The sequence below is a fragment of the Anabas testudineus genome, chromosome 9, assembly GCF_900324465.2.
Source record: "Anabas testudineus chromosome 9, fAnaTes1.2, whole genome shotgun sequence".
Classification (NCBI taxonomy): domain Eukaryota; kingdom Metazoa; phylum Chordata; class Actinopteri; order Anabantiformes; family Anabantidae; genus Anabas; species Anabas testudineus.
Genome location: NC_046618.1, coordinates 14,036,450 through 14,049,750, shown reverse-complemented (window position 1 = coordinate 14,049,750; position 13,301 = coordinate 14,036,450). Strand labels below are relative to the sequence as shown.

Sequence of the window (13,301 nt, the reverse complement as noted above, 5' to 3'; positions counted from 1 at the left end):
CAACATGCAGAATAAGGTCTGACTAACATGATAACTACCTTTTTGTGTCATTTTGTCGAAACATGTCTCTCCACTATAGGCCACAATTAATGTAACTGGGTGTCTATTTGTCTGCACACATTTGTCAGGGATTCTCCTGTTTAATTTCTCATTCTGCGCCAAGACACGTCCGTGTAATTACGTGTCAATGAGCAATTAAAGCATCAATTAAGGTTTGTTGAGAGGAGGGCATATCATGGAGAACAATGATTAGATGAAATTGTCACATAAATGTTTGTGCAGCTTGATAAGATTGACAAAAAGCTGATTAACTTCACTGATAAGGGTTTGTTGTTATCAACTTACTGTCAAAAATTAGTCTGTTAAGTTCATAAAGGTCAAATCACACCTAGAAGTAACAACCATAGTTATTATTAGAGTAGTAAAAATCATAGTGTAATGTGCTGCAAAATGCATGTTTATTAGGTACAGTAAAAATGTATTATTTAGTATTTTAATGTAAAACGAAATCTATCTATCTATTTCTGCTCTTACCATCTCTTTTTAAACCACTCTTTTAAGAGACTCCATCCGAACTCCACTCTCCATCAGTCCATTGTTTTCCATTGGTCCTCGATTCACCTCCATATGCTACTTTCATCCCAGTGGCCTCCCTCCCTTCTTCACTCTGTTGCTCTTGTGCTGGTGGATGACAACTTCATCTCCATCATTCAATTTCTCCCTCCTCCTCTTCATCTTCTCTCCTTCTGTTAGAGTGGTGCTACAGTACATGACCGATCCAATATCCACCAGTCTTAGCCTCTTAACAATCAACAGCTTCCTCTCTGTTTTCTACATCTCTGTTTTTCTTACTTCTACTCCGTTTGTTCGACTCTCTCTCTTCACCTGTTCTTGCATGGCCTCAGTGCTGCTGCAGTAAAAACAGCACTGCACACAGTGTATACACAGTAGAATAAAAGATGGAGATGTATTTTAATGTGTGTGCCTACAGTTTTAAATGTTTAAATTAGTGAAATTTATCCAAAAGACAATTAGTAATTCATGAGAAGAACAAAGAATAGACAAAAAAAAAGCTATTTTCTGCAAGTTAAATTTACTTTAGGTTTGCAATCATTCCAATAATTCTAAGGTGATATGTGAATGAACAGATTTTTCCATAATAAAATATAGATGTGTATTCATTTCTATTGTTTATTATCTCCTTTTTGTTGTTGTGGTCTTTACAGCTCATCCAAATATATTTGCTAATTTTGGTAACAATTTAACATGAATAAACAAAAATAAGAAGAAGAATTACTTTTGTGTTCAGAAATGATTTGTTGTCTTTATTTATGTACATGCAACCTTATTTAAAGCATTTATCAAATGTAAATGTCAAATCTACACATAATGTTCTTATAGTGTTCTAATAACGATCCTACTGACATATCTCAGTATTTTTTATACATTAGCCAGTTGAAAATATAGAGAACTAAATGTTCACTTGTTTGCAATAGAATGGATATAAAAGATATAATAAGGCAACAGATTTAGTCAAAAGATACTAAAAATGTAAAAATATTATGTTCTGTACTTTTCAGCTTTTCAAACTTCTTGTTTCTCCACAGAACCACACCAGACACCACAATCGTTCAGACGCTGTAAAATTCCCAGAGACATGATGTTTGCTTTCCCCCTTTAGCAGCTCTTTGTTTTAAGGACTGTGTTTTTCTTGAAGGTGCTAACAAACATGAAAATGAGCTCACTGTGATTTCTTTCTTTCTTTCTTTTTTTTTTTTTATTGGCGACACATGGTAACATGAAGCCTAAAAATGCCCTTATGTGTCAGCGTCTGATGGCTGTGTCTAATGTTCCCTCTCTGTGGGTGTGTGAAATTCGCACATGTGAACACACCTCCTGCCTGCCGAGAAGAGAGCCATCTGACCTTTTGCTTGTGGTGGATTTAATGAAGAGACTGTCATTTGCCGTCTCTGAGACTGCATGCATGTCTCACACATACAGATGATGAAAGTGCACACCATCGATACTCTCCTTTTTGTTCGGGTGTGCAGCCTGACTATGTAATTTCTGATAGTATTAACGAGCCAGTTACTTACTGGTTTGACCTAGACTGTTTTACACCAGACCTCTGGCCAAAGGTTTGTGCAGATCTGTTGATGATGATGCTGACATGCACTTCTGGGAGTGGATAATAGGATAATCATAAGACACCAGTGACATCCAGTGGCTAAGTGTTACACTGCCTTTGATTGTTGCTAAACTTTGTTAGTCAATCCAGAAAAGGGAGAGGAGAGTAAAGTCTACTTATGTCACATAAGTTATTTTGCACCATGTGATGTTAAACCTTGCACTGTGGCGGATGTCTAAGACATCTTCTAGCAAACAAACACAGACATACGGCAACGTTTGCATACAGTACCACACATACTGCATCCTTGTACATTACATCTTTACATATAAAAAGAACTTAATTGTTTAACTTAAATAAAACTAGCAATTCCACAGTGAATATTCTGTTGCAAGTGGAATTCCAAATCATTAATTATTTAAGTACATAAAATTAATAATTAATAATTAATAATGATAAAAACATGTACAAAACAGACAAAAAGTACTCATAATGCAGAATCGCCCATTTCCTAAGCTGATATAGGAGGACCTAGACTTTATTTTGACTTTATCTACTGCTATTTGTTTATATACTGCTAGATAGTAGATCATAAAAGTATATTTATTTAGTTTATACAATTTGATTAATCTATGATAATCCCAATTAAGCGGTTTCAGGAAGGTCTAAAACTTTGTCAAAGCATTCAGCTAAAAAAAAAGAAGAAAAAACACTCTCACTTAAATAAGAAAGTTATGAAGTTTTGTTTTATTTATCTTTTATAGGTTTTTTCTTTTTATTTCCTTAATTGCTTTAAGTAATAATTAAATAGTTTTTTCAAATGTATTTTTATATTTCTCACGATGTATTGTTTCCCTTGGCTTAAAAGAATAAAAGAAAAACAAAAAAACAACTGCTGAGCTGCGTGTTTTTGTTCACAGTGATTCAATATAACTGAAATGTTTGGATATACAGCAGTTTTGCAGATTTCTTTAATTGAATCCTTCCCCAGTCGTCACTTTCAATGGCACACTACAAATAAACACACAAACACACACACACACTGAATCAAAAAGTATCTATGCATTTCAGTGAATGATAAGTAAATGCACAGCATAGCAGCAAATATAAACACGATATATGTAAACACAAGATTGGAGCAAACTGAGAACAGACAACAACCTGTTATTTAGTTGTGTGCAGCAGATGAGCAGCTGTGAACTGATGTTCAGGTTGGTGTTGTTAGAATCTGTTTGCTGAAGATCAGGGCTGTACAATATACCTAGAAACCCAGAGAGCAATTCCAACACTCAAATTACATGTTACACACACGTTACATTACTACAATTACACATTCTCATTCAATCTAACATTAATTTCATCATGTATTTAGATATACAGATAAAACAGAAAATGCTGACATTTGAATGAGTGTGTTGATTATCAGGATAATTGACTTTAAAGCTCTTCATAATTCATAATTATTGCAACATACCAATGATTATCCACTATTATTAAAATATAAAAATATACTGTGCATATAAAATTTAAAAAGTAAACCAGTGAAGAAAAACTGTAGTTAATAACAACATTTTCCTTTTTATATGATGTACTATATTCACTGTCTGTATATTTTGTAATATGCTACTGAAAAAAAAATGACATGCATGAGGAATAGGTTTCCCAATAAAATAATCAACTCCTGAGTGGCTGCGATTAAAAGCAAATGGAAACATAAGAAACAAATTCACGATCAGTAGATTAGAAAAGTACAGTGGTTACTGAGAAACTTTCAATCAGACGCTAGTGTATAAGACAAATTAACTGAGAAGAGACATTTATATGTAATATTTGAGTAGAGTGTTAGCATGGATCTGCTCTTGATCTGTTTTGAAGAAACCACCAATTACCGCAAAAAAGCAACATGTCTCTGACAAAGACAAACTGCCACCATGACATGAAATGAAAACAAAGTTATGCAAAATTATTACAAATAATGTAGAGATGGCAGCTTGCTTGCTAAAAACTGTTTAGCGGATGCCCAACATTACACGTATGTAGATAAAGGGAAAAGAAGAGTAGTCAGCCAGTCACCTGCAATACAAGCTGTCATGAAACAGGAGACGCTGCCTGCAATCAGAGCTCTGAGGGCACAGCCGGAGATGTCAGACCGTCTCTCTGGAGCCAGGGTCGCTGGAAAAATGGAAATAAAAGTTTAGGTGAAGTGGTGTTAGTATGTCACAAAAGAAGGGAACAACAAACTGAAAGGCACCATTCACTGGCGTTGCATTATAATTGCTGAAATGTGAAATCATAAAAGATCACAGCAACATTTTGTTTGGTATTTTCCTTTGTTTAAAACTCTATCATTACCATTCTCCACTGATCCTTTTACAATAAATATTTCATGAAATTGTTTTTGTCAAGGACGGTCTACTCACAACAAGTCAAAGGTACTGAAATGTGTCAATGTTCAACTTGTCATTTCTAAAAAAATCTAATCTAAATAACTTTTCTTGTTTCACATAGTCTGAACTGCCACATTTTGCAACTGCTACCTTCAAATCTTGAACTGTCATGTCACATTTCTTTAGTCTCTAACTAGAAACTAATTTTTATACCTTTATACTAGTGGATGCTTTTGTTACACATGTTGACAATGTTAAAAAAAGACATAGTTTAACAAATTTGCTGATGTTATTTGATTGACAATTGCTCTGTCATAGGCTATTATAGCTCATGACAGAGGCTACACACACACACACACGCTGCTTTGTTTCACAACTTTTTGTTACAATTTGGACAATAAAATGCTCAATTTAAATGATAACACATTTATCTAAAACTTTGCAACATATGAAACCAGCCAGGAACTTCATGAACTGGAATTTTCTTGTTTTATCAACGTTGCTTGCAACTCACACAGTGCTCCAACAAAGATTCCCAGGGAAGCAAAGTTGGAAAATCCACACAAAGCGTAGGTTGCAATCGTTTCAGAGTGAACCTAGAGGAGGAAACAAAATGAATCTAAGTTGTTAAGTAAGTAAACATCACCAAATGGCCCAATTATCAATCAATCTAACATGCATGTCTTTGGACTGTGGAGGAAGCCAGAGTACCTGAAGAGATCCCACGCAGACACGGGGAGAAAAGACTAATTTGAACCCGAGTCATTTTTGATGTGAGGCAACAGTGCCAACCACTAAACCACTGTTCTGCCTCTAAAGCGAAAAAAGGTACCTTCCATTTAAGAAATTAAATAATCCATTAAATACATCAGTTTGTAGATAACCCTGCTGACTTTTCACTTCATCAACTACAAGCTCAACAATAACTATGTCTTATGACTTCATTATAGCTTACTTGTTGGACGAATTTGTCAGCAATAGTCTGTGCTAAAACACACTTATGTTGCCAGCTGGCTTTTGGACCAGTGTCCATTACATGACTTCAGATGTATTCATCCCAGTACCGAGGAAGCAACAGAATAAGGATTTACAAGTTGAACCAAAACACAAGCATGAGAGTACAATGAGTATGACTTACAGAAATATACTGGTTTATGTTGTTTACAAATTTAGGTCCTCCTGCTTTGCGTTTCTTAATGAACTCTGCCAGCTTCTGATAGGCCACAAATTCATTTAGGAATGTCTTTGTGCCAATCAGCTCAGCAACAATGAAACTGTCCTCCCCGGAAACACCCATCATGAAGGAGAGAGGCATGAAGAGGTAGGAGCAGATCAACTATAGCAGAAACAAATAAATAATATGGGAGTGAACACACAAGGGTTAGTGTTTGATTATAATACAATATATACAATATTAGAGAGCTGCTGTGTGTGTGTGTGTGTGTGTGTGATCAGAGCCTTAACCTCAAAGCTAAGCTGTGGACAGTCCAACATCCCACCAAGCCAAGAGACAACAGTGTTCATAAAGGCCAACAGTGCAATGAAGGAAATGAGGTTAGCGACAATGTTGGCCACTAGACTCACAGCACAAGTTGCACCTTGTGAAGCAGCCTCCAAAACATTTGTACTTCTTCTGATGAGAAACAGATAATTATGCAACACTCAATCCTCTGAGTTAAGTTTGTCTTTTTTTAGTGTGATGTTATGTGCAACCATTTCACAAAAGAAACAAATAAAAAACAACAAGCCAACAATTAAGTAAGTTCAACTTGACTGAGTTAAGTTGATCCAACTTAATAGCTGGATAAACTTTAATATTTTAACATGATCTAACTATTAAGCTGCATAAATTTAACTCAGTTAAGTTTAACTAACTCAGTTGACTGTTACCTGTGATGAACATACACTGAACAGATATTTGAGGAACAGAATTAAGGAAGGAATGAAATTAGTAAAACCTGTCTCCTTCTTTCTGCTCATCAACTGGCAGACAAAATGTGCAGTTTGCAGCTGTTTCAACATTTTAAAACACAAATGTATTTATTCTGTTCACTACCCTCTGTCCATTTTGAGGTCATGCCGGTCCATTACTCTTGGAGTCTCAGTTTCCGGCCAGAATATCTTGGCGATGGCCAGGGAGGCTGGGGCGGACATCAGTGATGCTGTCAACAAGTGTGTTGCATCAACCTCAAAGCAGAACCATGTAGGAAACAACATAAATAAATTGGTGGATAATCATGCACTTTGTAACAGAGCTGTTAAAGTCCAGTTCAGTCTGTGAAGATTTAAACTTGACAAGTAATAATTCCACTCTTACAGAACTCTTGTAATGATTGTGGGATGTTACATACAATGTCTTTCTCCTTTATGTTCCTTTTGTGCTTGGTGACAGTTATCACTGCTAATATTTAGCATTTTCCTATAATGCATTTTTTCAAATATAATTTCTGACTACCACATAATAATCTCATCATAAGGCTCTTCACAGTTCACCTCTTCATCCCATCCCTCACGCACATCTTGTTCCTCACCCCAAATGCAATATAAGCTCCCAGAATGGTACCAGAGACACTGGCAAATCCACCTGTCATCACAGCATGGATCTCAGAACGGGTTAGCTCACTGATGTATGGGCGAATCAGGAGAGGAGCTTCTGTCTGAAAAAATGAGAGATAAAAAACAGGGTTGGATGGTGACTAGTGATTAATGGATACATACAATATGCATGTACACGTATGTAGTTTAGTTTACCATCCCAATAAATATATTTCCCGCTACAACCATTGATTCCAGTGGAGATGTTCCCATAGTAACCTGCATTATGAATCCAATCTAGGAAGAATGACACATAAAATAAAGTTAAAGAATGCAGATGATCCAACTGTATTTTTTAAGGTACTTAAAATAAATGTTTTGAAATAGTTTATTTCTAAGTCCGACTTACTCACCTTGCAAATGAGCCAGGGCATAAATCCAACGTAGTAGAGAATGGAGATGACAGAGCTTAAAAAAACTAATATAGGCATCACCTGGAGAGAGTCCACAATCATCATCATCATCATCATCATCATCATCATCATCATAGTATCCCTGAGTATGTTTAAGTGCACACCAATGTCCATATTAGTAATTTATTTATAACCTGTCCTGGTTTTAATTCTATTCAGAGGATAACATTTACGTGGAACATGATACACCTTGTTATTTACACACTTATTGAGATTATTCTAACAGTATTTATATTTTGGATAGTGGGGACTCAAATTGCTTTGTTATGTTCCACTGTGTGGAAACGCAGCTTGTCAGGAACTGTGTGCCGTACCTTGAAGACAAAGAAGTGGTCAGTGTACTTGTCACCAAACACAAACTTAGACCCTTGGTCTGTGAATGATGTGAAATTCTGTATGGAGGAGATTTTGAATTGTTAGCAACAAAAAGAAAATTAAATCTGCAGGAAAATTTGCAAATGTTTAATTGATTCATTCCATAATAAATCTAAAATAATGTGTGCATATCCACCTCCACTTGTTTTCCAAGCCATTTCAGTGCACCTAAGCCAAATGTGGTCCTGAGAATCAACAGACCGAAGACAAACTGTAACCCAATTCCACATAGCAAAGTTCGCCAAGACCACTGCAACACACATGCACAATACATATACGTGTTCTAAAATTTATTTGACAGACTGTGTGTGTGTATGTGTGTGTGTGTGTGTGTTCGCAGTGATTCTTGCATCTGCATCCTTTACCCTGAATGGGTGTTTGGAGAACAGCAGCATTAAGAAGATGAAGACCAGTAAACCTAAAAAAGACATCAGCTGTCTGGTTCCCTTTTGAGCCGTATCCAGTGCAAGCCAACACGCCACAGACGCCAGCAACAACAAGAATATCACCCTGGAGAGAGAGAATGACAGACAGGCAGAGGAAAGAAGGGAGGTGAATGGAGGCAGCGATAGGAGACTTTTTGGACTATGTGCCTCTTCACCTTATACAGTACCTACTTACCCTGATTACACATTCCTTAACTTCGCCTCCTGTCTATCTCTGCATGGCCTGTGCTTGCCTGAACTACCACTTATCCTGTTACCTCTTTCATTAAAGTCTATCTTTAATGATGGTCATGCATTAAAATCAACCTTTAATCAAAGGTGGACCGAACCTATCTGCCTGTCTGTCTGTGTGCCTGCACTTGGGTCCTCTTCATCACTGTTTGGCACCACAGTAAATGACAATGTGCTAATAATAAATAAAATTGGATGTGTAACTCGTTTTTAATATTAATAGTTTTTAATATCCATAGATCCATATATGAAGATAAAAATGCATATAATATGTATAATTAATAAAACAGTTCAAGCTGGGTAGCTTTGCTAAACTCATTTGGGTGGGTGAAAGAAAAGTAAAAGTAAAAAAAAGGAAAGCTGAGAATCTCTAACTCCTTTGGTTACATATTTATTTAACTCCATTTATTTTCTTCTTGTTGTATTGATATGACATGTGTCATAGTCAATGTTGTGTCTGCTTCACCTTCTTACTGAGGTAGTTGCCACTGAAATGCCCTTGAGCTATGGCAATTATTTTACTTTATGTGCACTGTAACACACACACACACACACACACACACACTGTCTTCTCACACTTTGCCATCAGCTGCTCTTGTTCTCTTTTCTCCTGCAGATTTCTCAAACAATACATTTCCCCAGTCTGATAACATTGTTGTTGCCAGGAGACAGAGAAACCTTCTAAACTGCCTGAACTGTCTCACACGTTACATGCATTTTGTACGTTGCCATATATAAATCAAGAACATAGTGTCTAAATAAGGATAACGACATTGTAGTGTCTCACTTCAGGCTGAATTTGACCAAAAGAGGTCAATGTGCACAGTTATATTCAGGTACATTACCATTGTTCATAAAGAAGGCAGGTTTATTCATGGCTGTATCATGAGAAAATGTACTCTATAGACACAGACTGCACAGACTATTTGTCTGTAAATCTGCTCAGTGCTACTGTTCATATCTATCTTTTGGAAAGCTATGAACAAAAACTGATGTTTTTGTTTTTTAAATGTAAGTTCTGTTTGCTATTATTCGTACTCTGCCCTCCCTGAATGTAGGGAATCCAGTTTATCAGAAACATATCAAAACTGACAGCACATTTAAATATCTACAACAGTATAACACGTTTCCCATTCTAATCAAATGACAACAAAATGATAAATGCAATGATGTGCTAAAAACTAGCCTGATAGCTAGATGCTAGTACATAATAGAATTCCTTATTAACAAGGGAGCTAACTAATGGAGATTAAAATGAGTTGTGATGTTATAAAGTAGTGAGGCTTGAGCCCTCCTAAGGATGAAATCCTCGAACCGCCCCTGATCTAGGGTCCACGTTACTGAGAATGTCTGTAGTGTCTGATGAGTTCTTCTGTTTAAATAAAAAGAATAAGAATAGGAAACCTGAACTATGTTTCAGGAAGTGAACCAGAAAGGTTGGTGTTGACAAATGTATCCCCACTGCAGCTGTATTTTTATTGATCGTGTGTGCATGACACAATAAGCTCCTAAGAAGGGTTTTTAGTATGCTGACTGACTTTACATGGTTAGATTTTATTTTTGTCATCAGTGTAGTGTAAAGTCTGAAAGGCCTCCCTCTGTCTGTCAGTAGGCAGAGAACACAGTGTAGTGGAAAAACTGAAACAGGATTTGAACAGCGTCTCGTGTCTCACCTTCTGATCCAGATCCAGTTTTTGTTGAGAAGGTCTCTGATGGGATGGAGCTCCTCCCACACCCGGTCGCCATAGCGTTCCATCATCCAATCCCATACAAAGAAGAGTACGGTTACCAAGGAGATGACAAGCAACCCAGCAGCCCGGTGGAAGTTCAGAACACACGCTGTTGTCACTAAGGCAACAAAGCCTGAAACGAATTCACACTTATTAAAACTTTTCTCATCTTTTCATTTAGTGGTTAATGTGTTTAGTTAATGTTTACTCTAAATTTACTGGCCTGACACTACACTATGCTTGTGTCAATATGCTCCAAGTCATTGTGCCTGTAGGCTCATTCTATCCCGCACATCAAGTTTGCAGTAGTAACTTCAGCAGCAGTGCACAAGTATTACAACCTGAGAGCGCAGAGCCTCAAAGATGTATTGTTGCTATCATTTTTTAAATTTTTTTTTATCCTGCACACTTAAACAAAACCATCTTTCCAGCTTTTGTTTTTTTACAGGCTCACTTCTACCAAAAGCTGTTGCTTAATCAAAACAATAAGTCCCCTCCGTGTCTCAGAAATGTCGCACACTTGATATGCAACATTACTGTGGGCACAACACAGTAATGGTGCTTGTGCTCACAACATAATAACTTATTTGCACAAGCTAATTATCGTGTACACACAAAATACGCACTATAAGGCAACTTTTCCATGCTACAAATGAACTAAATAACAAGTATTTTGATACTGTTTAGTTTATATTGTGTGATTCCCAAGTCAGGGTTTTACAACCTATAAACAATCTCATGTTATACCTTAACACACGCTAACAAAGATAATTTACCTGCTCCTAAAACCAGCTTTATAATCAGGTGGATCTGGTCTCTGTGCTCTGTTAAAAGATCCTGGAGTGCCTCTATTTTCCTCTCCAGTAAACTAGGCACAGAAAGGTGAAGGTTAAGAGGGTAGACAAGGTCGGAGATAAAGTTAATGTTACATTAAACTTTAATGTAACATTAACTTTATGTCCGACCAGCAAGGCTGGTGATTTAGAAGACACATGAAAACAAAGAAACAACCTCCTGCTCCGTTGGTCGTCAACCTCTGAGACACTGTTCACATCAATGCTTATGTGATCCTGCTCCTGTCACACACACAGATATGCACACAGCTTGAGGATGAGTTACAACAGGCATATTTACACAGAGGTACTTGCACAAGGTCACATTTGCTTAGAAACTAAGTGCAAACCAACGGTGTGACAGTACATGTGCATGCACAGGTGTGTGTCTGACTGAAGCTCTGATCAAGCTTCATTTTAAAACTTTAGCCACAGTAAAGCATAAAAGTAAAATGCTGTAGTCTGATGCCCAATGCATTTTTTGGATCTCTTAGTAAGTTGTGTGATTAACTAATGTTCTGCTTTGGTAAAAATCAGCAGAATGATGTGATTTTGACAAATACATAAAAGCTTCTCTCTGTAATATTCTCTAGTGTGCTGTTTTTACTTGCTACAGTAGTTTTGAAGTATTTCCCATTATTTACCAGTACCGTTTAAGAAGAACAAACATAGACTACTGTACTGTGGATATTTTACCTTTGCCCCTAAGCCTGTGTTGTCTTCCTTCCTTTCTTGCCTCTGCTCTTCTACCAGCTCCATTTCTCCTGCAGTTCAGCTTCAAACACTGGCCAGACTCTTGCAGGGCGACTTCTTCTTGAGCACACCTGTCCTGTTATGTCCTCCTCCTCCCATCTTCCCTCCCTCTGTGTCTGTCTCTTCCCTCCTACTCCACTGTATTCTGCTTTTGTTAGTTTGTTCATTTTTAGGATGCTCTCTTTGTCTCATTTCTTTTTTGCTGCTCTCCAACGAGCAGAGGAAAATGTGTTGTTACCTGCTACCTATTTGTGGAAATATCAGTAGTTGGTAAAGGAGGGGCTGGTTTATCTACTTTATAATAATGAACAGTATTTTCTTCTGATTTGTAGTGAAGTAAAAATAAATGTAACATAAAATAAAAATACTCCAGTAAAGCACAATTGTACTTAAGTACAGTATTTGGGTAAATGCAGTTAGTTAGCTACTTAGCATCTGGCTTGAGTGATGCTGATGCGTTTTTAAACATCCCAGCAGCCACCAGAGTGCAGTAGTGGATCATTTCTCAGGCTCGTTTCTGGGACGTGGGGGATGGAACAGGTTCATGTGAGTCCACGCAACAAACCACAGGGGGAGAAACTTTTTTGTTACTTTGTGTGACCCTCAAGTCACCATGTTCATTAAATACACAATGTGATTGTTTACAAAAAAAAAAAAAAAAAATCCTAGCCGAACCAGTTCTGCAGCTTGAATCACTGAACAGCACGTTGCTTGGATACAACAGCACAGGTGATTGTAGTCACTGCTGAATATTTGGGAATTTCTATTTAAAGTATTTTAAGATAAACGTGTTCAAAAAGTGTGTCATTGTCTATTTTTGTTCATACAAAACTACAAAATGCACCAAAATGCATTCATCACATATTTCTGTACTATTTGATTGTTGAGGTTCTTAACTTATAAATATACAATTTAAAAACCCCATTCATTCCCCATTGAGAATTAAATTAAAGGTAAATAAAGATAATTGTGATTGAGTTCAATTATACACAAGCAATTAAATTCAGTTTAATTGATCCAATAATGCCCTTATTGCAAGATGTGTTTGCCACAGACTTGTAGTCAGAAACTTGTGAAGCATGTTTTCAGTTTTGTTTATGGGTCTTATTTAAGAGATTTAATCAATTTTTTTTTTTTTTTTTGTTTAATATAAAAACTAGTTTTTATTAATTGTCAACTTCTTCATTTTGTATTACACACTACTTCAGTTTACTGACTTCCATGTCGAGGATGTAAAATGTGCAGAATAAAATAGATAACCAGAAATAACACACACATTTCTTTTTATTTACTGTATTTATTTCCTTTTTATTCAGCTTCTTGTTGTTTGAATTACTGTATTATTCTTTTGGTTGTTATTATTGAGTGCCTGTCTGACAACTGTTACCTTTGGCTTTAGGAACCACAACA

At 36.5% G+C, this 13,301-nt stretch overlaps 1 protein-coding gene across 1 annotated transcript; it reads right to left on the bottom strand.

The window, feature by feature from the left end:
* Nucleotides 1–2,970: 2,970 nt before the first annotated feature.
* LOC113150951 (solute carrier family 28 member 3) lies at nt 2,971–11,897 on the bottom strand. The gene is made up of 17 exons (XM_026343716.1): nt 11,835–11,897; nt 11,317–11,381; nt 11,082–11,173; nt 10,249–10,438; nt 8,264–8,408; nt 8,035–8,148; nt 7,838–7,915; nt 7,464–7,544; nt 7,267–7,347; nt 7,047–7,172; nt 6,572–6,702; nt 5,980–6,148; nt 5,654–5,851; nt 5,030–5,111; nt 4,202–4,300; nt 3,290–3,389; nt 2,971–3,139 (listed from the first exon to the last, which is right to left on the bottom strand). The coding sequence occupies exons 1-17, from the start codon at nt 11,895–11,897 to the stop codon at nt 3,100–3,102; spliced, it is 1,854 nt and encodes a 617-aa protein (XP_026199501.1). The 3' UTR covers nt 2,971–3,099.
* Nucleotides 11,898–13,301: the final 1,404 nt, after the last annotated feature.

Excerpts from the sequence above, each read along its gene's own strand:
- LOC113150951 (XM_026343716.1), bottom strand. The coding sequence starts at position 11,897 with ATGGAGCTGGTAGAAGAGCAGAGGCAAGAAAGGAAGGAAGACAACACA. Across the intron at positions 11,174-11,316 it reads GACGACCAACGGAGCAGGAG|TTTACTGGAGAGGAAAATAG; the intron begins GTTGTTTCTTTG and ends TTCTGTGCCTAG. Across the intron at positions 4,301-5,029 it reads AATCTTTGTTGGAGCACTGT|CGACCCTGGCTCCAGAGAGA; the intron begins GTGAGTTGCAAG and ends CCATTTTTCCAG.